The 26,165-nt window shown below is 40.2% G+C and overlaps 1 protein-coding gene across 1 annotated transcript; it reads left to right on the top strand.

Moving 5' to 3' along the window:
* Window positions 1-12,465: 12,465 nt before the first annotated feature.
* On the top strand, window positions 12,466-17,776 carry crip1 (cysteine-rich protein 1). The gene is made up of 5 exons (XM_070842871.1): window positions 12,466-12,628; window positions 15,987-16,081; window positions 16,958-17,015; window positions 17,341-17,385; window positions 17,533-17,776. The coding sequence occupies exons 1-4, from the start codon at window positions 12,589-12,591 to the stop codon at window positions 17,379-17,381; spliced, it is 234 nt and encodes a 77-aa protein (XP_070698972.1). The 5' UTR covers window positions 12,466-12,588; the 3' UTR covers window positions 17,382-17,385; window positions 17,533-17,776.
* Window positions 17,777-26,165: the final 8,389 nt, after the last annotated feature.

Below are 26,165 nucleotides of genomic sequence, written 5' to 3'. Positions count from 1 at the left end.
GATAAAGATCTTCAGCAGCTGGCAGAAGACAGTATCAACACAGGTTTTACTCAAACTTGACAAACAAAATGGAAGATACCAGAAGCCTGATGTCCTCTGGTCCTGAAGCCAAGTCAATGCCCAACTTGGCGCCATAACAGATCTTTGACATAGAAATTGTCACCAAGTGTTGCACAAGACAGATTTATGAGCCATCTTTAGTCTGAGCCAAAGCCCGGTGAAGCAGTCCAAACTGTGTCCACCTACTGTAAACTTTAAAAAGGCCAAGAAAAGAAAGCACTCATGTAACTGCACAGCAGGAAATGGCTTTAGACTCATGATTGTTCTGACTGCGTGCCAAATCTACAATGAGGTGAGACAAGACCCAGAGAGTTCCTAAAAACTGACAAATGAGTAACAAATGACCAACTGTAAATCCCATGTTTGCATTAATGTGTTACCATTTATGTCCAAAATATAAAATTCTCTCTGTGGACCTTCTCTTGCCTTTAATAGGCCCAATGGTGCTACAATAAAGCTGTATGAGTTTGCATAACAGCCAAATAAGGCCCTAATGAGCAGAAATCTTAACACTTTCACAGCTGAGAGTCTGTCAACAGGTGCTAAATTAAAGGGCTGTGGTCAAGAGATATTTGACACCTTTCAGTGAAAAGTGGTTTGATCTACAGTGAGGATAGAGGTTTATGGAAGAACGCTGGTCTGCTGGTGAATGGGAGACGCCTTCAAGGCTGCAGTAGGGAGAAACTTGATTTATGGACAGTACATAGCAGAAGTTGTGGAGGCCACAGAACAAAGAGGGGATTGTATCATTTGATCACTTATTGAGCTTGGAGAGGAAATCCATTCCAAGCCAAACAAAGTGTAAATATTTAGCCAACAGTGTTGGACATATTTCTGCAGTCTACTTTCTTATTCATTGATGCAAGTGGAAACCCACTGTATGCACTGAATTGCATTGAAAAAAGTAGGCAGAGTAAAAGGCCACAAAGCAGGCTGTTAAAGTAATTGGTATTTTTCTTTGGCTGTATCTCTGACTTGTATAACCAGACAGGTTGTTTAAGCTACATTAATTGATTTAATTGTCTCCTTTGGTGCTGCGCAACAAGCTGCAAACACAACATTGAGAATTTATCACCTTGTGAAGTTGTTAAAGTGAATGTGTTAGCAAACATTTGCCTGTTTGCACAATCAGCAGATACTGACCGACATTATCATTCATTTGGAGTCGTGTTTGTGTCTATCTGGTGAATTTAAGTCCAACACTCACTCTGTTTTAGCTCTGTTTTTGGTCTCCACCAGCTCATGATGGAAATATCTGGCACGTTACAAGCTAACTTTGTTGTCTGGTGCTGAACTATGGCTGAAAACAAATGAGATGATATGAGATAGGTGAGACTAAAAAAGTCCAAAAAATGAGCTGAAAGATGTTGAAATGCTTTGTAGAGTTGCGTCAATGCCTCAATGCCTCAGGCGCTCATTTTCTGTGGGTTTGTCACTACGATCAATACCTGCCACATCACAGTTTGTAATTTGATCCATTGATAATCTAAAAATATTGATTAATACAGCTTTAAGAAAACATGATATACAACCTTGCAATGGCCCATGGCCATGACCTCTTGGTCGAGAAATACAGTACAGAGCAGTGAAAATAAAAATAACATAAGAAGAGAAAGGCATACATTTAAAGAATTCTGCAGGAAACACTAAATACTAGCACTAAAAGCCATTAAAACATGTAGTATTGCTCCACAGTTTTACTCAGCTTGAACTGATCTATGCTGTGCCTTCATTCAAAATAATACTGCCATTCACATAAAACAGTTGTCTGATTGTGGAAAATTGGAGTCATGCTCTTTAGAATAAAACACCCCTAAATTCGATCCAGCATGCCTCTCTGCTGGTTACCATTCAGCTAATGAGTTCCAGCAAAGCGGCTTTTTGGCTGTAAATTCGAGGTGATATTGTAAGACTGTGGTTTTCAGATGAACAAAAAAACAAGTTTGGAGTAGTGGAGATGGAGATGGAGCAGAGGTCTGTCCTCACCATCTTGTCTGAACCGAAGCATCACAAACAATGCCTGGTTGACAGGAGTATGTTGACACAGAGCATAAAGGCAGATTATCACCAGGCTCTTTCTGTCAACAACCAAAATATCAGACCATGTGAGAGAGACCTGAACGTGGAGGTGCTGCTGCAATCCAGAAAACAGACGTGCATAGTTAAGAGTGAAATATGATGTTTCTCTCGCAGTCAGAAAACAAATTATGTGAAGCAAGTTACACTGCAGTCAATGGGCAAGTATGTGTAACAAATCTCAAGGCACAAAATGGGGCTCAGGGGGAAACTGTGAGGCTAAATACTGCAGTGGCAAAACCAGATGTTGATGATATAGAAGCACTCCTGAGTAAAATATATTATCTAAAGCAACCAAGCAGCAAGCAACTTGTTTTATTTGAGCACATGTCCAATTTTTAAATTCACAGATTTATGGTCGATAATAAGTGTAACTACACTTTGAAATTTTACTTGGATTTCCTCCCAAGTCTGGATTTGGCGTTTATAAATTGACTGTTCCCGCAGACCAGCCCTCCTCACTGCTGCTACGCCTGTCAAGATTTCCACTGTCCAACAGTACATACACAGTCTATACTGATAACAGGCAGATTTACCGCTTGAAATTTTCCAAATCTTTAAAATAATGGGTCCTTGATTTCTGCAACCTTATAAAATGACAACTTTGGCCAGCAGAACGTCTGTGAGTTGGTTAAAATGCAGTCGCAGGGTGACTTTTTATTGTTTCAAGCATCTTTGCTTCAAAATGAGACGCCTGTAAAAAGGTCTTAAATATTCCCTTCATGGCTATGTACATGATATTGGGCCAAAAGGCCAAGAATAAAGCTTCATATCACAAAAAAGAAAATAAACTGAATTGCTTGTATTCCAAGGACTAAAGTATTAGTAATAATATAGTATTACTAATAAGTATTGTTAAGGTTAAATCTCAAACTCATTTCAGTCTAACCAAACCCTGTTAGGGTGACTAGCGTTAGCTTTAATACTTAAGTAACAGTGCATTTCATTTTTAATGTAACAAGAATAAAGGATTTCGGATAGAGACTGAGGTGTCTATAATTCAACAACAGTTAATGTTAGCTTCCGGTTGCTTGAGCGTAAACTTCAACATGCGCTCTCTCTCTCTCTCTCTCTGTCTTAATCAATATCTGTTTTCTTATCAAATAACAAATGTGTGCTTGACTTGAAATGACTCGACAGCGAATTTTCTTTCATGTCTTTAAAAGGAAATGATCTCACAGTATCTTTAGAAACATGCAGCCTCTTCACTTCCTGTTATTGAGGAACTCACGGTTGCCATAGCAGTGGACACAACCCCCCCGATAAACAATTACCAGTTGCCAAGGAAATTGCCGCTCACCACAGTGTTTATTTGTTTGACCTTTTTTATCTCTCAAAATAGTTGTGCTCGTGCCAGGTCCCAGCTTTAAATGAGTCTTAGTGGCAATGGTTTACCGTAGTGCAGTGGGTTTAAATAGCTGTTTTGAATTGGTTCAATCTGACTGGTTTTCACGGGTTCCTTTTTCCTGTTCCATCTTTTTTTCTTGCAATGGTGCCCAATTTTGGCTTTCCTCCCTTGGTAGTTCCCATGAAGATCCAAATGCTTGACCTGTTCTTGCCCCTTCTTGTACATGCATCTGTATTAAGTGTGTGTGTGCACATCAGAGTATTTGCTTTGGTCGAGAAGCCACAACTGAAAGACGTCCAAGTCAAACATGGCTCGACCTTGTCTTCCATGTCTGACTTCTTACACTGAGGCTCTGGAACATTTTGATGACACTTTGTGACCATGGGAAGAGAAGGAGACTCAAAGTACACAAAACCTGGGCGCAAAGTCATGACCAGAAGGTCGCTAGTTCAAATCAGAAACATGCTCTACAAGCTCTTTAGAAAGGTGTTCGAGACAATTAAGAGTTTATGTGTATGGCACCTTACAACAACAAGAGAACTCAAAGTGCTTTACATTAAAAAGAATAATGAAATCAAAGTCAATTTTTAACAGTGATTATGAGCAACATTTCTTAAGATGTAGCAACTCAAAGTATTTATATTATAATTTCTTTTATGTTAGTTTTTTCATTGTTTGTGACAGATTATGTGATTCCTGTGCTGAATTTCAATTGTCTTCATATCCACAGGAAATAAAGCAAATTCAGCTTTATATCATGAACAAAATTTAGTACTTCTTTATTGGACAGTTGACAATGATGAGCAGACAGGAAACAGGGAGCAAGAAGGGGGTATGACATGCAACCAAGATCGCAAACCAGCAACACTGTGGCCATGTGGCATGCAATATGCTCTGTAACCATTCAGCATACCAAGGTACTCCCAACTGATGTGTAAATTCTTTAACACACAGAAAATCAGTGCAACGACTTGAGGACTGGAGTGATGTGAGCCACTTCCTTCCAGCAGCACCCTGAATAAGCTACAGCTTTTTAGCCAAACATGTAAATACACCATTATAGTCGTTCAATCAGCCAACAGAGCTGCCCAGCAGGAGATTGTAGCCACACATGGCAGCATATGTACAGCGCCAACAGGCCAGCAAGCCCAGAAACTCTTCCCTGTGGTTATCGTGACACCAGGATTCACTCGCATTACAGCACTTATAGCATTCACTCATCTCGTCCAAACCAGTAACCAGAGGTTAAAGGGATCTGTCTGCGAATCCTACAACAGCAAAAGCTGGTAAGCACGTTCAAACAAGATAAGTATAACTCAGCAGAGGGCAAACAACATGATGAAAGAGAGAGAACGCCTCCAAGATGATGTGACGCAAGACAAATGACTCCACAAACATGGCAGAGAGCTGAGTGAGGGTGATGTTTAGGGCAGCTGAGAAAAAGTACGTACAGTGTTGTAGTGGCATGGAGAGTATCAATATTACACATACAATTTGTAAAGCATACGTTACATCCTCAAAAAAAGAGTTACAAGGAAAAAAGCGTTCAGGTTTCAAGTCACCTTTGCAGTACCTCATTTCACTGGCAGAGATCATTAAGTCTTCCTGGAAGAGAGTTTTCTTCCTCTGATTGTAAACGTATCATTGCAGTCCTCATTGACAACAGTTGCCTACAGCGCAGGAGCAATTTAAGCCTTTTGCCTCTGATGTGGGGATAAGTAATCAATCCAAAGATGACTAATCACCCCAGCAGCCACAACAAAGCACAGATGCTCCACTGTGTCCCTCAAATCACAGCAGCATGAGGTAATGAGAGCATCAAAGGCGAGCTGAGATTTCATACAGTGGCCTTGGAAAAACCTGGAGTGGTTTCTGAGAGCTGAGAGGGACTCTGGTGGGAATGCACTTCGAGTCACTTCGGTATTACTACATTTATAAAGCACTCAATCAATATTCTTTGGTATGTTGAGTCGTCCAGCTCTCGTGGATTTTAAGATGTTCAGATTCCAGAATAGCTAATAAACTGACCTTTGATTGAGACTGTTGTGTCTTCAATTCCTTCAAGTATATAAGTATAAAGTTCAAGTACACTGAACAAAAATATAAATGCAACACTTTTGTTTTTGCTCCCATTTTTCATGAGCTGAACTCAAAGAGATCTAAAACATTTTCTATATACAAAAAAAAACCATTTCTCTCAAATATTGTTCACAAATCTGTCTAAATCTGTGTTAGTGAGCACTTCTCCTTTACCAAGGTAATCCATCCCACCTCACAGGTGTGCCTTAGGCTGGCCACAATAAAAGGCCACTCTGAAATGTTCAGTTTTATCACACAGCACAATGCCAAAACACAATGCCAAAACTTGCAAAGATGTCGAGTGTGATGAGGGAGTGTGCAATTGGCATGCTGACTGCAGGAATGTCCTGCAGAGCTGTTGCCCGTGAATTGAATGTTCAGTTCTCTACCATAAGCCATCTCCAAAGGCGTTTCAGACTATTTGGCAGTACCTCCAACCGGCCTCACAACCGCAGACCACGTGTAACCATACCAGCCCAGGACCTCTACATCCAGCATGTTCACTTCCAAGATCGTCTGAGACCAGCCACCCGGACAGCTGCTGCAACAATCGGTTTGCATAACCAAAGAATTTCTGCACAAACTCTCAGAAACCGTCTCAGGGAAGCTCATCTGCATGCTCGTCGTCCTCATCGGGGTCTCGACCTGATTTCAGTTTGTTGTCGTAACCGATTTGAGTGGGCAAATGCTCACCTTCGATGGTGTCTGGCACGTTGGAGAGGTGTTCTCTTCACGGATGAATCCCGGTTTTCCCTGTTCAGGGCAGATGGCAGACAGCGTGTGTGGTGTGCACAGAGATACCGTGACGAGATCCTGAGGCCCATTGTTGTGCCATTCATCCACGACCATCACCTCATGTTGCAGCATGATAATGCACGGCCCCATGTTGCAAGGATCTGTACACAATTCCTGGAAGCTGAAAACATCCCAGTTCTTGCATGGCCAGCATAGTCACCGGACATGTCACCCATTGAGCATGTTTGGGATGCTCTGGATCGGCGTATACGACCAGCCTAAGGCACACCTGTGCAACATTCATGCTGTCTAATCAGCATCTTGATATGCCACACCTGTGAGGTGGGATGGATTATCTCGGTAAAGGAGAAGTGCTCACTAACACAGATTTAGACAGATTTGTGAACAATGTTGGAGAGAAATGGGTTTTTTTTGTATATAGAAAATGTTTTAGATCTTTGAGTTCAGCTCATGAAAAATGGGAGCAAAAACAAAAGTGTTGTGTTTATATTTTTGTTCAGTGTATATACCTTAAGTTTAAAATTTTGCACCAACTATGTATGAGACTTCTGATTAAGACTCAAAGCTCCACAACAGGAACAGAGCAGGAGGTTTCAACTACTGTTTTCACCATCAAAAATGAAGTTTCATAGAGATCGGTACTTCTGTACAATCTGCACTTTGTGGAGCACTTGTAAATGCAAAGACAGTTCAGTACAAGTGTCAAAAATGGAAACACTCAAGTAAAGTTGTAGCTCAAAATTGCACTAAAATCTTGATTTACAGTTGATTTAAGAAGACATTTGAGCAAATAGTTGACTGTGTACACATCCAGAGATGGAAATATGGAGCAACATGAACATCTATTTGCAGTCCTGTTTCGGGCGCCCTGACGAATCCACAATATTCACTCTCCTTTTGGTCTCCACCATAGTCCTGAAGGAAATATGTAACTATGAAGCTGCTCAACTTAATGTCTGGCTATTACGTTGACTAGCTAGAAAAGCTAAGAACAGCTACAGTAGCTAGTTGCTGCAGCTGGACTACAAGGTGAGAGTGAACTAGAACAGTAAAGTTTTGGGTGTAAAAGCAAAATTATGAGCTGAAAGACGCAAAAATTCCTCTTAGAAATGAGAGGAACCGCAGAGTCAAGTGATTCTTAATTTTCTATGGGTTTGTCACTATGAATAAGTAAGTAATCATGGGAGCCGTTGTAAATATACTTCAGTTCAGCCTGATATTCTCTGTGTTTTATGTGTCCACGATTTCATATCTGAAATCACAGCATCAGATGCATGTGAAACTGAAGCACTTCCCTCCATGACTCAGCCGCTCTGACAGCATGTGCTTCGCTGAATGGACACAGTGTCCTCCTCCAACAGGCTGTGGTGCTTCCTGGCTTCATGTTCTTCCCAGCCTCGTCTCCCTCCTCTGGGTCTCCATCTGACATATCTGTAGGAGTGATGGCCGACACCCTGCCTCGGCTTGTTTTACTTCACTCCCTGATTTCCTAAAAACAGGCCATGTTTGCTTGTGTTGTGCTCTGCATAGGCGCTGATTCATTACTGTGTATAATTACAGTGCCGCTCACATAAATTCAGCAAAATCCAGAAAATATTGGTGCAATTACAACAAGCAGAACAGGGCTTGTTTTGAGATCCACGACAAAAAAATTATGAAGCTCATTTTGCTGCTCTGCAAGTAATTTCAGACTTTCTCCTATTAATCTTCCAGCAAATTGAGAGTCCTCTCAAATTTCCAACGTAATGCTCATGAAATTTAGACCTCAAATGAACTGTTTTTTTTTCTTTATTCTTCTTCCTCTGATGAACTGACCGAGAGCAGATTTTCTCCCCACAAATATGGATGTAGCAGGATATGATGTCATGCCACAGAATTTATGACTCCCAAAAGTAAAACACAGTTTATCTGACAGTAGCTCACAGTAGCTCCTCTGTGTTCACAAAGAGCAGCTCACTTTTGGATCATATGAAATCACCGGTCAAAGGCCACCGCACAGTCTTGATGTGTTTGTGATGACTTCAATGGAACATGTAAAGAAGTGTGACTGTCCTCTTCGAGGAAAACATGACATAATATTTCAGTCCCAATATTTCAGTTACCAGATCCAGCCCCAGTTTTCAATCGTAAAATTGTTAAGATATTTGAATTGACTTCTGTAAGAGATCTCAAACTGCAGCTCTTTGGATAGCCTAGATCCAGATGGTCGTGAAGCTGAAAACTAGCTGCTTTAATTTAGTTCATTTAATTTAATTAAATGTTCAATCATATTCTCAGTAAACAAAAAAAGAATGAAATGATGTTTCAAGGCCCCCCTCTATGCTGCCTGGAATGAATCAAGTCGAAAAAGACAGACCTCATCTTTATTTATTGGACAAACATTTGTAAAACTTCAGGAAACTGCTGACAAAGTCACTCACTGTATGTAAGGTTTTAATTGTTGAATGTGAAGTCGTCAAAGACATCTGGTACCCTGGTTCGGTCAACCACTTCTCCCACCATAAGCAGCTCTATCTGTGCACAGCTCAAATTAAAGCTCCTATCTGTCTGTATGGCTCGATTAAGTAAGCCATAATATACTGTGCACTGTGCACATCAGTGTCTTCATGTGGCAGCAGTTTGTGTGCATCCCCTGTAGAACCTGAAACCTCCGTGTTAATCTTGTCTAATTTAAGGGAGGAGGGCCGATCACTGAGATATATAATTACAAGGCAGTAACAGAGACACATCAGGAGCCAACCTCACCGGCTGGACCAGTGCCCGAGCAGCCCGGGAGCTGAACGCAGGCCGCTGAGGCGTCACCCTTGGCTACCTGGGTGGCTGGGAGAGATTAGCTCTCTGATTAATCTGCTGGGCTCCTGCTTGGCATCCCTGATTTAATGGAAACCATCCCACGAAGAAAATAACAAGGCGTCCCTCTCATCCCAAGGGCTCTGGGGATTCATCTCAATCTGCAAAACCTGCAGGTAAATCTGCCAGTGTAAACCAGATCTGAAAGAGGATTTGATTATATTATTATTACGCTGAATCTTTGTTATTTAAGTGGGTCACTGCTGTGGAATAACTGTACCTGCAGTCAGGATGTTAGCTTGGTTACAGCGGTTTTCTCTTAGTCCTTCTTTGTTTCAGCATGATAGTGAATCCTTTCATGTTTCCCAGTATGTTATAATTACATGAAAATAGGTTAAACTGTGTGTTTATTGTGATTTAATCTTCATCCAATCAAAGATAGATAGTGACTAGAAAAATGGAAATTTACCTCTATGACGCTGTCATCTTGATTAGCTCAACCAGGCGACCTCACCACTTCCCCAACTGAGCTCAAAAAACAGTACCAAAGGTTTGTGTTGGACAGACAAGATCAGCTTTTTGTTTGGTTGCCATGGAGATTTAATTACAGAGATCCTCTGAGGGTTTGGTTACTTCTAAAAGTCACTCAACTGTGGCGGAAAACAGACAGAAACATGCAATACTCTGAGAGGTGTGTCTGTATCTGCAGCATGCATATAATGTCTCCCTTATAAAAGTAAGAAAGGACATAACGCACTCCAATACACACGCACACACCTACACACACACCTACACACGCACTCACATACACACACACACTGACACGTGTAGAGATAAAGATTGGAAAGGTTTCAAACCTTCTAATGAGGTCAAAAGTTGCCCTGGAGCTGGGCGTGATCTGCTCTCCTTGTTAAGATTACACCATGATCTCTGTGAGCTCAAGTCCGAACCAGACAGATGTCTGACATCAACATCATCATCATCATCATCATCATCATCATCATCACCATCATCATCATCATGGCGCAATCGTAAGCCAATCTGCTGCACTGGGTTACCAAAAAACAACAACAAGCTAGCAGCTATGTGGCTACTAGTCTGCTGGATTTAGGACCTGTGTTCACGTGAATAGATTTTAACTGAACAACCAGTTCAGTGTTGGCTTGGTTTGGCCAAGTTAGCATTTGTTCCTATACAACTCGAAGTGACAGACTTTGGATGTTTCAACCATGTACCCTCATTACTTTTAGCAATTTCAGCCACTTTTAGCGTTCACCTTTAAACCACCTATATTATTTTGTTCATCCACTAGTTACAGCTAATTGTTTGAACTGTTCATTTTTTTTTACTTCTGCCACTTTTCACTAACTTTGTTGAAGTTCTCTGTTCACTTGCTAACTAGTTGTGTGTGTCATCATTGTGTTAAAACCAAAATGTAATTTCTGTTTTTTTCACATTAGTTGAGTTACTCAGTAAGTTCAAGTTCAAGTTCAAGTTCAAGTTCAAGTTCAAGTACACCCTGAGGCACAAGCACCTCTGGTCGGTGTGTGTGTGTGTGTGTCACTATCTGGTTTGCTTATTAACCTTGACTTGGATTATTCATCAAGTGGGTCACATATCAAAAAGATTATGAGTGAGCAGCAGGGAGGTCCACAAGCAGAAAGAAAATAATTAAGGATCAGAACATGGCAGCTCAGCATCTTGAGTTTGGAAAGTTTTAACAGTTTGAATCTATATTTTTTCTAAGGTATTTTCTAGGCTCTGTAATCAGTGTTGGGTGATTTGGATGGGAGAACTGTAATTTCCATAACTCAAAAGATGAATAAAATGAACCTTGAACATTTGTACTTTATTCATTTAGATTTGTTAGGTGTATTTAATCGTGAAATTCAAGATGAACAAAACAAACACACCTGTATGTTACAGAAGTGAAATTACAAGATGAGAGCTGCCCCTATGATCATGTATGAGAATATCATATAACTGCTCTGCAGCAGCTCTCCATTGAACTCTGGGAAGGTATGAAATTAAATTGCCAAAGGGGCTTGAATAGAAGAACAAAAGAAAAGGCTTTTAAATAGAGAATTAATAATTTACTCTTTATTCCACAGAGGTGTTCTGCAGGAGTTGTGAAGAACAAGTGATTATCCATTGATCCCAGTGATTACCTGATTACGTGATGTTGCCATGCTGACTCAAACATGGCTTTTAGAAACCAAACATTATTGTATTTTTAGTCTATTGTATAGTATTCATTTCCCACCTTCAAGAAAGGAAACTAAAAAAGAAGGAAGAGTAATGACATGATCTTCTTGGTGCCAGACTTTGGTGTCAGTTGTGCTGAAGTCTATGGGAGATGCACGTAGAAACACACTAAAACACGTCTACATGGTTTGACCTTTGATGAAGAGATGCCTCGGCCAATAAAAGAGCACACTTCAGAACACAGAACACTAACTGATTTTTCCAAGTGTGCAAATTTATTTATTTATCTGCTGTTGGTTTCCTTGTGAACTAAAAAAGGATGGGTCATCACATCACATCTCTGTATAGGAGATGAACGTGCGTTGGTGCCGCAGTTTAAAGTTTGACTCTGAAAAGTACGCTTATAATCATGCCTGAATAAAAATGCACATTTGGAAAAATCGGCCATTTATCTATTCTCTGTGTTATTTCTTTTGGTCGAGGCATTTCTTCATCAAAGGTCAAATCATTTTAGATATGTTGGGTTTTAGTGTGTTACTACATGCATCTCCCATAGACTTCAGTAGAACTGGCACCAAATTCAAGCACCAAGCTGAGGATTAAAATGTTGCTATGATGCCCGGTCACCAGACCTTCATGGGCCAGCTCAGCTCCCAAATCTGGCTCCAGAAGGGGGCCGGTTCTTCTAACCGAGGAAACAGAGTTCACTATGTTAAAGCTCAAACATCCAAGTTAAATAAAAATAACCATAACATCTTTTTGAGTGGAGGAGAAAGTCTCAGAGTAGCACATTTCACAGTAAGAAGACTAAACTGATTACTACACATTTTTGATCCTCACTGAATCATACCAACCTCCTTGGAAACAGTGAACTTTTACTGCAATGGTCGCAACACCTAATGCCAATAAAAAGGAAATTAGTGAAACGAAGTGTGTTGCTATAAATGCTGAAGAGAAGGGGACTTTAGTTTAAGTGCTTTAGCCTAATTCTTTCATTTCAGTACCACCACGTGATGCTGTGTGCACTCACACAACCTCGACGCAGGCCTCTCCCACTGTCAGAAAAAAAAAAAAAAAGAGAAAAGTTTCAGCCGAACTATTTCCTCGGCGCTATAAATACAGGACTGAGCGCACATCTGCACTTCAGAGCGAGGCGTGGTCAGACAGAGCCGACAGGTGGGACGGCCGCTCCAGCTGCACTCACACTTCACCCACAGGATACCTGCCGCTTCTTCTTCTCTCTCCTCTACAGTCACACAAACTGCTGCAGCAACATGCCAAAGTGCCCGAAGTGCCAGAAGGAAGTTTACTTCGGTAAGATTTGTTCTCCTCATTTTAAATCTCCCTATAATGAGGTTTTTTTTTTTTTTCTTAGCATGAGAATGTTTCCTGGTTAGTGAGAAGTTGCAGCTCTGCTCTGCACACATGAGGAAACAGGAAGACTGCACATGCCTGCAAGCACGTTTTTATTTTTTTTTATCTATGCATTATTCAAATAAGATATCCAATAACCTGTTTGAAAAATTGATAATGAATTATGTATTTTAGGATTTTTGTTGTTTTACAGTGATGGAAAAACTATTCAGATCATACATAAATCATAAAAGTCGCCGTACCACGTTACAAAAATGCACATGTGAGTCAAACAAGTGAATGTATCAAGCACTGTAGTTCAGAATGGCTCCTGCCACTAATGAACTTTATGTTGTAGTTGGTCGTATTGAAGCTGATTTGAACTGCTTTGTGTCAAAAGTACACAAAGGCAGTTTGATGAGTAATGCATATATACATATATACATACATGTTTTGTATGTAAAACTCATTAAGTGTCGTTGTCAAATACATGCAGTGCAGTCAAAAGTACAATATTTCCCAATGAAAAGTTTACTGTAGTATACGAAGAAAGAAGCAGACATTTGAAATACTCATGTAAAGTACCTCAGAATTTTCAACACTAAAAATGCAGATCCAAAAATATACTTCTACAACACTGACAGGGGCCGTTCTGCACAATGAGCGTGTAAAGTACTTTTTCCTGATAATACGTATTTGCTTTTATTATATATACTGAGACACTTTTCATCACTGGAGTTTTGTGACTACCTGCTTACTTCTTCACTCTGTTTAGCTGCCAGGCTCTTTTTTTTTTTTTCATCAAGTTACTTGGGAGTTGAAGATCTGTGGTCCCTCTAGAAACTGGGTGGACTGATGAGCTAAATGAATAATGACATGATGCAGCGGAGGAGGCAGGTTTCTTCTGGCCTGAAATATCCGTCGTCCCAGAGCGATCTTGTAGGTCTGTCTCATGAGGACACCATCAAAGCAGGGAGCAGTTACTGCACCCTGGGAGGAGGGGGACAGCTCCATTTTATTCGTGTCTTAATCCATTTACCACATTGCAGCTCAGTAGTGCAGCAGAGTAAATCTTCTCCGGAGAGATGCAGCCAATACGGAATACAAAGCCAAGTCTTTGGACTGTCAGTCAGATGAATTTAGCGTGAGGCTGGGGACTCATGCTTCCCATTCTTCCTTTTTACGGATAAACCATCCCCTTCTGGCCAAAACAAGCAAACCCAATCTTTTTTCGCCCAGAACAAGCAGACCAATCTGTTTCTTCTAAACTAGTAGCCTGAAAGATTTATATTCCTTCTGCGAGAGCACAGTCTCATCATTGTCCTGAACTGTCTGCATCAAACTTCCCCTACAAACTTTCCCCTTGTCTCATCCCTGCACTCTGCAGTCTGCGATGGCCTCCATCACACCTCGCTGCTCCAACCCCCTCCACACCCCCCACCCCCTTCTCTTGTGCTGCTCATCTGTCTTAATGTTTCTAAGCTCTCAGATGGAAACAATCAGGCTACCGCTGCTCCACTGAATGATGAGGGAGAACGTGATCTAGTTCCAGATACACACAAAAACCAAAAGACAATAAAAAGAAAATAAATTAACACACTCTGCAGGCGCTCACTGCAGGATCACTGCCTTTAAATAAGCTTAACTAACTAAATAACATGTTTTATGTTGTATATACAGAATTAGATATAACATTTTTAATTAGAGAGCTTTAGAGGTTGTGGTAGGAGGATATGCATTTCCTCTGGACTAGCTGTTTCCCCCTGTTTCCTGCCTTTATGCAAAGCTACGCTGCACCTGTGTCTACCTTTGCATATTTGGGAGTGGTATTGATCTTCTCATCTAAATGTTGGCCAGAGGGATAATATTTCCTAACTGCTCCTTTAAAATTTTAATCCTAACTTGATTTTTGCGCCTTAAATGGTGCTACAGCATTTAAGGTCATTCACTCAACTCTGAATGATTCGGACTGCATTCTTAGCCTCTTTTTTTAGCTCGGCTAAGTGTTATGCAACCTCTCCATGAATCTTTTTTGGGGTGGAATGAAGCGAATAGTTGGCCTTTCTCACAGCGTGTTTTTCCATTCAGGTTTGTGCCTGTTTGTGTATATTGGACCGTCTCCACAATGCTCCAGTCAGCACTTGTTGATGCAGAGAGCAGATTGGATTATTCTTCTGTCTGTTGCACCCCATTTCTTGTCAAACGGTCAGGTTAAATAAATAGCTTCTGCACAAAAGTGTGTTTTATCAGATCCGTATACAATCAAGAGTAAAACAGCATACACGGCCGTCTCTGCAGCTGATTGGGATGGACTCTGGGCTCTGCTTTAATTGTGAGACTCCCCTCCATTACTCCGTTACTGTTTGGACAGGCAAGAGGCCACTGTTTGTTCAGTCCATGACTTTGTTATTTAAAGCTAACTACAGTAATTATTTTGGGTCAGGCTTTCGTTCCAAACCCCAACACTTTTCGCTGAAATGTTTTCATGCCACTGGCTAGAGACGCTGACCTCGCCTGGGAGCACTTTCTCTGTTTCCGCTGCCTGTTGCATAATCTCATGCAGCATCAGGCTATTTTTAGGTAGGAACTATGTCATGTCCTAATATTGGGGGGCGGTTTGTAGACCAGTAGCTTCACCTGAAATCATTTGTCTAACACATCTGCTGCCCGTCCTGACTTTCTTTGATGCTTTCACAAAATCTGCAGATGTTTTGTGCTCCTCAGTTACAACATATACTTCGTAGAAACCGCCTCACTTCATGTAAGCACTTCTCTATTTTCAACATTTCCTGTGCTTGCCCTCTTTGACTTGCAGTTTCAATGCTTTCGCTCAGTTAGTTTTTCGTCTTTGCATATTCTCGGCCAGCGTCACACTCATAAGCATGTCACAGGTCTCAAAAGTCATCTGAACTCTTGTCCAGGTCCTCCATTAAAAATGTGAAACTTCCTCCCCACTTTTACGGCCCTCCTGGTGGGTGTTTGTGCAGATCAGCCCTGCAGATAAAGACGGTCTTTATCAGAGTTTATGAGGCAGGAGGAGGACAGATTCCTTAGGGACACTCAGTCCTCTTTTCCCATCAAGTACCACGCCCAAGCAATGTTCTGGAAGTTATCTCCAAAGACATGATCTTGTTGGTCTAATATTTTAGCGCTATTGAGCTCACGCTTTGGCCTGAGACTCACTAACTGACCTACAGACTTGACCCATGTGTGACCCTGTGACATTTCCATCTCCTCTGCAGACTACAGGAGCTCTCTTTGTGGTGGAAACTCAAGCTTGTAGTTATTAATTTTGAGGATTTTTTTGGTGTGTTGGCAGCTGAGAGGGTGACATCGCTGGGCAAGGACTGGCACAGGCCATGTCTGAAGTGTGAGAAATGCAGCAAGACGCTGTCACCAGGCTCACATGCAGAGGTGAGACAGAGGAAATACATACATACATACATACATACATACACACAACAATATCCTGTAATCTTTAATAATGCACACACTTTTTGGGATTTAAGACAGTTTCATCGTATCTCTGTTATCAATTTTACAGTATTAATGTTCAACTTTCTACAAAAATTCATATTCAAGCCTCAAACATTGACATTCAAAGAACTAAAACTAATTTCTTACTTAGCTATTACTGCCTAAATGATTTGTTCTTCATTCATGGGTAGAGTGTTGCAAGTTTCAGGCACTAAACTGGATGGTTATTAAAGAAAATTAATAGAAATTGACAACTGCATATTAAAAGTACTAAATACTCTGCCTGCTACTATGACTCATGAGGCTAACTTTAGTCCGACATGATGGGAGGGTAGGCATATTGCCACAAATCATATTTGATTAGATTGACTTACGTATAGGCCCTGAATCCAAGATGATTCATCAAAAATATTCTGCAGGTTTACAAGAGGAGATAAACAGGGAATCTGATATGAACCTTTTATTTGGACTCATAAAACAAGAGATAATTGAACAATTAAAACAGGGATACGGCATTAAAGCTTTTTATTTCACTGTCTTTAATTGTACAGTTGATGCAATGATGATATGCATGTCTGATGTTTTGACAAATAATAAAACAAAATGCAATATTCACAAAAAAAGTTACCTAAAAGAGGAGAGACACAATATTCCCTTGGAGAATAATGTGCAGTTAATGTAGAGATGAGAAGCCTCTACAAGACTAAACAGTATTATATCAATTCTATATTATATCAATGCTCATTAACTTCCTATTTTTATGTTTTTGTAATTTTTTATACATCTGTGCTGATACAACTCTGCTTCTTACAGCATGATGGCAAGCCATATTGTAACAACCCCTGCTACAGTGCAATGTTTGGACCTAAAGGTAAACATGTTCTTCACAAATAATCCTTTTACACAATGAATGAGCTCACTGACACCTTATGGAAGCAACATCTAAACTTTTAGCTAAACATCAGCCGTGATAGCGTCACCCAATCAGCTACAAGCACAAGCTAAGCTGCGAGAGCTTAGCTTGTGCTTGTAGCTGATTGTGTTGAGGCTTCAAATGGTCCCATGAAAGCAAATACTGTCACCTGATTGGGTCAAACACTCGATAAACCAGTCATTTCATAATTGGTACCATTCCGTTGAACTCACTGCTGTGTGTGAGCGATGATAAGTAAGGCTTCCTTTCTCTGTCCTCTCAGGATTTGGACGCGGTGGAGCCGAGAGCCACCAATATAAATAAGCAGGTATTGTGCGCACATGCACCATCCATCATTTGTTTATCTCTGGCATTATCATGTCATTTGTTAAGTTAAACACAGACCTTGATGCTAAGCAAATGCATTCTTGTACTTTGCACTGGCTGATGTGTGTTTTCTCTGCTTCATCATCAGGTTCAGGCCCCCGCAATAAAAATGTTTCCTGGAAAATAGATCGAAGAAGCCAGCATGCTCACAAGTCCCAATAAAAACCAGCAAACAAACTGTGTTCTCATTCAGAAGAAGCATTTTGTGCACGTGTTTTTATTGCGTGTTTTTGGTCTCTATTTTCTGAAGATGATTTCCATGATATAGTAAGGAAGTGGTTGTCCTCTAGTCTCGTCCTGTGGACATTCTCATTAAACTCTTTTTAAATTTGTGTCACTCTTTGTTTTTAATTTGAGTCTCTGAACACATGAATTAGAGGTGCTGACGGCATTGAAATCATTTGCATTTGCTACTAATGTGTCCACTCACTTTGTGTGGTTCTCTTATGTTGAATGGCTACAAACTCTTTTATACGTTATCACAGTAGATTAAATGAAATGACAGATGATGATATTTCGGTATTGTCATGTAACTGTGGATAACATACATTTTGCTGGGTCAAAACTGCATTATTTATATGGTGACCATATATATATATATATATTTATATATATATTTTGTGGAGCGGTACACTCACTTTCACTCACAAATTCTTCAACAACTATGAAACTTTTTCAACATAGAGGAGAATAAAAGTTTTTCGCTTAACCATAAGCAATATAGTGTAATACTAAATGGGAAAGAAATCTCACTGCGTGGTCCATGTTCTGGAGCTTTTAGTTATATCACATGATCTTCTTCAGAAGATGGAGTTGTCCATCCATCTCTGATGGATTTGTACTTGTTCAAATTTAAATTTTTCTGAGGTATTTTCATCCACTGAGATCGAAAGTTCTTTTTTTTAAAGATTTGTTTCACTTATTTTAAGTATGATGTAGGTGTAAGAGGTATTAGGGGTCAAGGCGTCCACAGTTTGTGTCCAGCTGTACCTTTATTGGATGTTTTCCAACTTTTCCCACTTAATTTCCTGTTGTCTCGCTGCTGTTGGCTATCAATAAATGTGTAAGAATGTAAAAAACAGCAACTATTAGGAGAGACAGAAATGAGTGAGGGGATGATCACACTCAAGGTAATTGGTATTTAAAAAAACATTTTTTATTCATTAATGAAATCACACCAATCCACAGGATGTCATGTCACTCAGTGATAAGAATTTAAGCAATTTAATCTTAAAACCAAAACTGCATCAGGGTAAACTAAACCAAAATAGCCCCATACAATAAATGCAGATTAATAGCTCAAGTAAAAATGTTGTTAATAACCCGTCTCGTTACTCTAAAATAAGCACTAAGTTAACCTCCTGTTTTTGTCAACTTCACACTAAATAAAAAGAGCTCATCATTAACTTGAGGCAGTTCACATTCACACACACAGGTTCTGGTTCAGATGGAGACTGTTCAGTTTATTCTTGTCCCTGGAAGCAGTGCTCAAAACAAACGGAAATTTTAACATCTATGGTTCCGTGACAAGTGGACATGTGGTGATGAAGATTGTGTGAATTGATTGAAAGCTCCAAAAGACTACTAAATAGACCTTGTGGTGTTTTGCTAAATATTTCCAAGGTTTCCAAGGAATAAACCTGTAACGTCAGTGCTGTTAATGTTTAATTTGGTCCATGCTGCACAAAACATATTACAGGTTTAGAGGAATCAAAACCTCAATCCTGCCCATGTTGGTGCATTGTGGGTAGCATCCGGAGCGGCTGAGGACGACATGAGTCTTTGCAGACCCACCAGATGCTTCCTCTTTGGTTCTTTTGGGCTCCGTTGCCAAAACTTTTGCTCTGCCCGACCGCCCTGACTGTCCATGAATCACGTAGCAGCCGCCACCTCCACCGTGCCTCTGCCATCGCAGCCTGACAGTTTCTACGGCAACAGACACAAACAAGACCCAACAGACGGCCAGTGTGCCCGTCCGTCTGGCTGTCACCCTTCTCTCTGCAACAAAGACACTCACTGTCACGGGAAAAATCTCGACCAAGGCCACAGACACTGTGGCAACTCATGAAAACATGCAGAGGATGTTTGGCAGTGAAGAATTTTTCAGCTTCTTCTTTAAATTGGCTGTGAAATGAAATACACATGTAGCTTGTTCGTGCTTTTTCTTTTTCAAATGCTATGTTGTGGCTTCAGCCTGCATCTTTTCATCATGTCATCTGATATCTACTGATTATTCTATGACTGTTTAAGAACTTGACTATATCTCAGTTTTGAATCATCCTACAAAACGGAGACTTTAAGGTAGAAAAGGGTCTATTCAATTAAAATACAATGACCAAACTGTTAAAAGGACTTTAAAATTAAAAGAATATGAGCATAAAATGTAGATCTACATGTGAACAACCAAAAATGGGGAAGTTAATTAACTTGTCCCCTTAGTTACTGTTAAAATGAGCATCTTCCCCTGTTAATGATCCTTGGAAATAAACGAACAGTATTCCTCTTGTATTGAGCTTTTTGGTCCTTGGTGTTTCTTGGCTGTGAAGTTTACATACTTGAATTTCTATTTTTGAAACAGAATATTTTCATTTTCAACATCACAAGAGAACAGACCTTCAGGACGGAGTGTGTTTAAGTGTTTGGGAAACTTAAAATTCAATTATCAGCAGGAGAAAACTGCTAACATGACAATAAACTCTGATAAAGTGTCTAGGACACGCTGCCACACAGCAAGGTGACAATGGGACGCTTTGTAAACGTGATAATAGTTGATTTAGCCTTGTTTCTACATGGAAGAATGATACCACAAAGTAGGAAATGTCCTTGTGATAGGTGAAAATATCAGGCCTGAGGGGGTTGATGCTCCCTGTCTGAATATTCTCTGCTCAAAGGGAGAGATGTGTACGGTTTCACTGTTTTGACATGGTGTGGTCAGATTCCTCCTCTGATAATAACAGCTCTCATATGAAGAATGCAAATATCTCTGGAGCTTTTTTCGCACAGGAAATACCAATATCTTTGTTGTCATGGTGATGCATCCGGATGTTTGTGTGAAACCTGCAGCATTAGTCAAGTTCACACAGTTTGACGTGGAGAAGCAATTTTATGCACCAAATACATTCCTGGCTCCTGCAAAGCTCACAGCACATAGTTGAGTCGTGATGTCGAGGCCTAATGCATTAAGCTGAGGATCATTTCCTGACATGATCATAATAAAAGCATCATGCAGGCAGAAAGCACATTTATAAAGCAATTATGTTGACTTACAGCACACTTAAAGTGAAGTGTTACCGGTTTCCTTTTGTCTGTCAAGGAGGAGGAGAGGGAAGCCAATGAAGACCTGCTGTGTCAGCGTGAATCACAGGCCCTCAGTCATAAACCTGTAAAATTTAACGCATAAACTTATTAAAGGCAGGAAATAAGCACGAAAGTTATAGCACAGCTATCATAACTCATGAATACATGCAGAACTGGGTGGGCATAATTATTCAGCTTAAGAAATAGATTAATTGAAGCAGTCCAGTGGACTGTTAAGTCTAAGTAAGATAAGGACGGGTGTGGACGTCAGGCTGTAAATGAGCTTAAGTTTAGCTTAATTCACTTTATTTTACATTTTGAGAGGGCAGAGTAAAATAACGCACATAAGAAAAATGATTAAGATTAATTTCAAGATCTATTTTTGTTGTGACATTGAAGTAATCAACCAGCAAGCCACTGAGTACATAATTATCTAGTTTATTATAAAAGAAATTAAAATCAGGTCAGACAAACAACAATGAATAAAACCAGTGGTGGAAAGTAACAAGAATCATACGTGAGTACAATCTCAAGGAACTTCAGTCACATCTCAGAGGCAAATACTGTGGTTTTTACTGCACTAAATTTACTTGATGAATTTACTTAATAGTTACTTAACAGATTTAGATCATTACTGTAATACAGAATATTATCAAGAAATAGATTAGGGTGCATTAAATCAGATTAAGCTACCACGCTGTATATCAAGCAATTAAAATTAGCCTCACCCTTATAGACAATATAACTAAATTTTAAATTTTAACTTTAATTTCTTATAGTTTTGTACTTTTTGTACTTGGAGTCTTTTATTGATACAGTGGTATTGCTACTTTTACTTTTTTTTTATAGTACTTTTTCCACCACAGAATAAAACAAATTACAAGGAGTATAAATGACTCCTAGTTTTCCCATAAACCACAATTTCCTCTTCTGTTTAAACCTCTTCTCTGTAGGATTTGACACTTTCTGACTTTGATGCCTCCTAGTGGTAGTTTTAAAAAGAAGGTGTACGGTGGTAGACTGAAAAAGCATTAATATCGAACTGTAAAAGTACTCCATCACACATAAAAGTCCTGCATTGAAAATGTCACGTAAGTAAAAGCCAAGAACTTTTTGCATCAGAATCACTAAATACTTTATAACATAGAGGCTTTAAATAGGGATGGATCTAAGACTCAAATACCCATGACGAGTGGAAAAAAGGAAGAATACTTCATATCTTTGAGCATAACAGTAATGCTTTAAACTGTATCAGATGTGTTAAACCATGGAAGTCATAAAATCAGGCCGACCGCTTTTAATACGGACCAACGAACACACACATGCTTCTGCCAACATGCTAATATTATTTGGAACATCTGTCTTTCCTTCACGATTGAACTTTTTAAAGTCAAAATAATAAAGTTTCTCTGTCAAAACAGCCTGTACAGTCAGCAGTCTGTGAACACGTGGTCCTCAGAGTTTCCACTCTTAAAAAGCATTAAAAAAAGATGTGAACAAATAATCCACTGTATACTTTTCACTTACTTAAAGACTATCCTGTAAAACGATTCAAAAACAATTATTACAACATGTGTCAGAGTCATTCCTTCACTTTTTTTAACATCAGTGTGGTTGTGATGGTTGTAATTCAGCCTAAGTTTATAATTTTCTATATCAAAACACACAATTACTTCAATGCCTGAAAGGGATACTGCAATGGTGCCCTCTTAAAAGGGCCACAGCATAAATCTAAAGGGTCATAAGATGATTAATAGGATAAGAAATATATGAAATTGTGTTACTTTTAAAAACTTTTCTCTAATAATTCATATAATACGTAGATAGTTCTTGCCTTTTCCGCCTTTAAAGAATATTTAATGGAAATAATTTGTGATGGGAATTACACTGCTGAAGACTCACAGACATAATAAACCTGGGAGTACATATTGTTTTGCTTTTAGGGGACACAAGCCAAGAACTTGCTCAACCTTTTGGGAAATATCCTTATAAGAGTTAGATGAGAGGATCGATAACAAACTCATTTATCATAAAAATGGCATCAAACCACACCACCATAACGATATTTGATTTTACAGTTTTTATTAACATCTTCATGCTTTCCCCTGCTGTAACCCAACCGCCTCCTGTCATCATCTCAGGCCCAAAATAAAATTCACGCTCCGCACAACCTCATGTCTGGACAAATGGTATCTCAGGGAGCACCTTCAGCCCTGTGGAGCAGCCGCCAGCGTCCTGTCGGTGTCAGGCTGAACGTATCAATCCAGAGGCTCCAGCACACCTTCATTTGCAGGAGATGACCAGTGTGGCGTTACTGTCCAGAAATCTGGTCCTTGTTTCTTTAACTGAATATGCATTGGCTGTCTCAGACACTCCTTCCCATCATCCATTTTCCTGTTCAACTCCTTAATTCCTTCCTTCGATCCCTCTCAACCTAATTCCTCCTTTGTTTTTGTATTCCCTCCTTCTCTCCTTACACTACTCCCCACCTCCCTCTCATCTCATTTACCAGGACTCGGCTGGAGTTGATTATTGCTGCTGGATGTATCTGCTTCCACTGCAGCGCCCCATTTCAGCAGATGTGTATAAATAGGCCCTCTGGCGTTGTAATTGCTAATAAGGATCCAGCGTCTGTGTGCGTGCGTGTATGTGTGTGTGTGTGTGTGTGTGTGTGTGTGTGCAGAAAAGACGAGCTGCTGCCATCAGCATTTGCATGGCAGCCAGCTCCTCCTAACCGCACACAGAGAGGGGATTCATCAGCGGGTCCAAGCCCAGGAGGAAGCCTCTGTGCAGGGGTAGATAATGAGGGGGCCAGGCCTCTGAGCCAGGGCATGGATCTCTGAAAAAACATCTTGGTGCATCAGTCATGTTTTTTCCCCTGTTTATGCCAAAGGGTAAGAGTCTGGCAAACACTCATCTCCTCCAATTAGGCTTCCAGCAGCCTCAGTAACGAGACTCTGCCTATTAGAGTGCAATTAAACCTTGGACAACAACATTTAGGCTGTTGTGAACACCCTCTTGTGTGCACCCTCCTCTGCCTGCGTCTATAAGAACCATGTAATTACAGTATTTCTGTGAACTAGTGGATCAATAGAAATCTAATAGACATATATACCAATAACAGTTTTAATCTGATAGAAATCACATGTACATGCACATCATTGAGCCAAATATTCTTACATCCTATTCTAATGTATACAACGATCATTATAACATTCTTCTTGATGTTGTTGTTTTTATTACTGTCATTTTTAATGATAATGGTAACATTATATATTTCTCCCCACCACATAGATCACACTCCTTACTCCATAAGAATCAATAAACACAGATTTCAGCGCCACTCGTACAAACATCCACACATGCACACACAGCATTATACACAAATGCTCAACATATTCTCTTCTCTGTACTGTTCAACAGACATTCATAGTTCTCAGAGGATGAATCCTTTGCTGATCCCCTGTCTTTTCCTCTAGCGCCCCCATGACGTGGACGTTGTGGTGGTTTTGAGTGAAATGAAGCTTTGCCTAAGTTCAACCACAAAGATTGGCCAGTCATATCACTCATCATGTCCACTCTCTCTCTCTCTCTCCCTCCCTCTCTCACTGTCTTCCTGCTTCTGACTCTGACTCTTCAGCAGATGGCGGGAGTTTTTTTCAACCTTGACCAATCAAACATCTAACCTTCGTGATTTCGTAGCTGGAAGAGTTTAAAACTGTCCCTCTCCCTCTGCCATGTCAGCTGTCGTTTCGAGCACATCAACGTGACCCTCCTCCACCTCCAGTTACATCCACAATCCGCCGATCGCCTCCTCATTCAGCAGCCCTCACTGCATTCATCAGACGCCTGCTCTTCATCTTTCTGTTCTTAGCTTTCTCTTCAACCCTCATCAACTCCACTAGTGTCTGGAGTATCCTTTCTCCTTCATTTGTACCCGTATTCATACTGTTCATCACTACCTTGTATCGTCAATAAATCTCCTTGAGCAGCCTCTTGAGCCTCTAGTGAGATAAAACTGTTCTGATTGAAATGCCCCAACAACACTTGGATAAGCTGCCATGAAATGTGGGAATTCTGGGTGATGGGAATATCGTTAATTATGGTATTAGGTATTTGGTTATAAACTAAAGTATTGGACAAAGTAAAACGTTAACTGGATGGTGATCGCCAAAGTTATGGTATTTCATCCTGTGGTGAATATATGAACCAAATTGCTTTACAATTTGTTCAATATTTGTTGAGATATTTTACTGTGGATCAAGGAGGTGGACTGTCAAAGAGATTGATGTTGGCGTCATTTCCACTGCACGGCTAAAAATGTCCAATTTTACTGTGTTGCAGATTCTCAAATGTGAGTTTTTTCTGCTTTTTAAGCAAAATCAGTAGTTTTTGTTGTTTTTAACACATCAGACACATCATGGCAATGTCAGAGAGACAAGGTTACACAACTGTGTTTATATTTTTAGACTGAATCCCTCTCTGTTACCTTTTTTCAATTAGGTGGCCAAAATGTTTTTTTTATTTTTAAAAAAGTTCTGGGAAGTTGTTTTAGATTTTGTTCACTGTTTTCTTACATTTCACAGACTGAACTCCTTTGTGGCAGATGAATCCAGGATTTGGCAGGTTCTTGGACCCAGACTAAGCGTCGTCATATCACACCTTCTGATGGGTGAGCTCTGATGGATGAGCCTATACGGTATCCTATCAAGGCTGAGCATAACACAGGGGAGGGTGAGGGTGTTTTTGCATGAGTTGAAGAGAGTGAGGACATGAAAAAAAATCCCAACATTCATTTCCTCTTTCTAACTTCTTCGCAGACTCTTGTTCTCACTCAGGGAGAGCATCTGCTCACGTTCGCAGGGGTTTGGAGACACATTGATTGTACGAGGAGCTGTGATAGATAACCTGTGGTCTCTCTGTGTCCATGTGATGGATGCTCTGCAGTGCCAGTGGAAATATAAGTTATGATTAAGTGGGAGGGATTTCTCAGAAGTGTGTTTTTAAATGTAAAAGATGAGCAATTTTTCAAACTCAAACGACAATGAGAGATTGATGCGAAGAAGCTTTCGTGCAACTTTGTGATTCAGTGTTTCCCATTGAAATCCTCTCAGACCTCGCTCTGATCTCTAATGTTCTCCAGCTGTAAGATACTCACATAAACTTGTGCTCTTGCACTCAAGATTTCTCTCCTTCCTCGTTGGACTCCTATCCCTCACATTTGTCTGCCTCCTCCCACAGTTTGGAACGAGCAAAAAGAGTACGTGAGGACACATCTGAGCCGCATGCTGTTCTTGTTTGCCTTTCCCAGATTGCCCTGCTGCTCGCCATGGTGCTGGTGGGACTTGGCAGTTCCCCTCATCATTTTATCTCCACTGTCAGATCCCACTGTGCTACAGTTATCTCTTAACCATCCCACACACC

The sequence above is a fragment of the Pempheris klunzingeri genome, chromosome 13, assembly GCF_042242105.1.
Source record: "Pempheris klunzingeri isolate RE-2024b chromosome 13, fPemKlu1.hap1, whole genome shotgun sequence".
Lineage (NCBI taxonomy): Eukaryota > Metazoa > Chordata > Actinopteri > Acropomatiformes > Pempheridae > Pempheris > Pempheris klunzingeri.
Note: the sequence above shows the minus strand (reverse complement) of the source record. Positions and strands in the feature narration are given on the sequence as shown.

Excerpts from the sequence above, each read along its gene's own strand:
- crip1 (XM_070842871.1), top strand. The coding sequence starts at position 12,589 with ATGCCAAAGTGCCCGAAGTGCCAGAAGGAAGTTTACTTCG. Across the intron at positions 12,629-15,986 it reads CCAGAAGGAAGTTTACTTCG|CTGAGAGGGTGACATCGCTG; the intron begins GTAAGATTTGTT and ends GTGTGTTGGCAG. Across the intron at positions 17,016-17,340 it reads TGCAATGTTTGGACCTAAAG|GATTTGGACGCGGTGGAGCC; the intron begins GTAAACATGTTC and ends CTGTCCTCTCAG.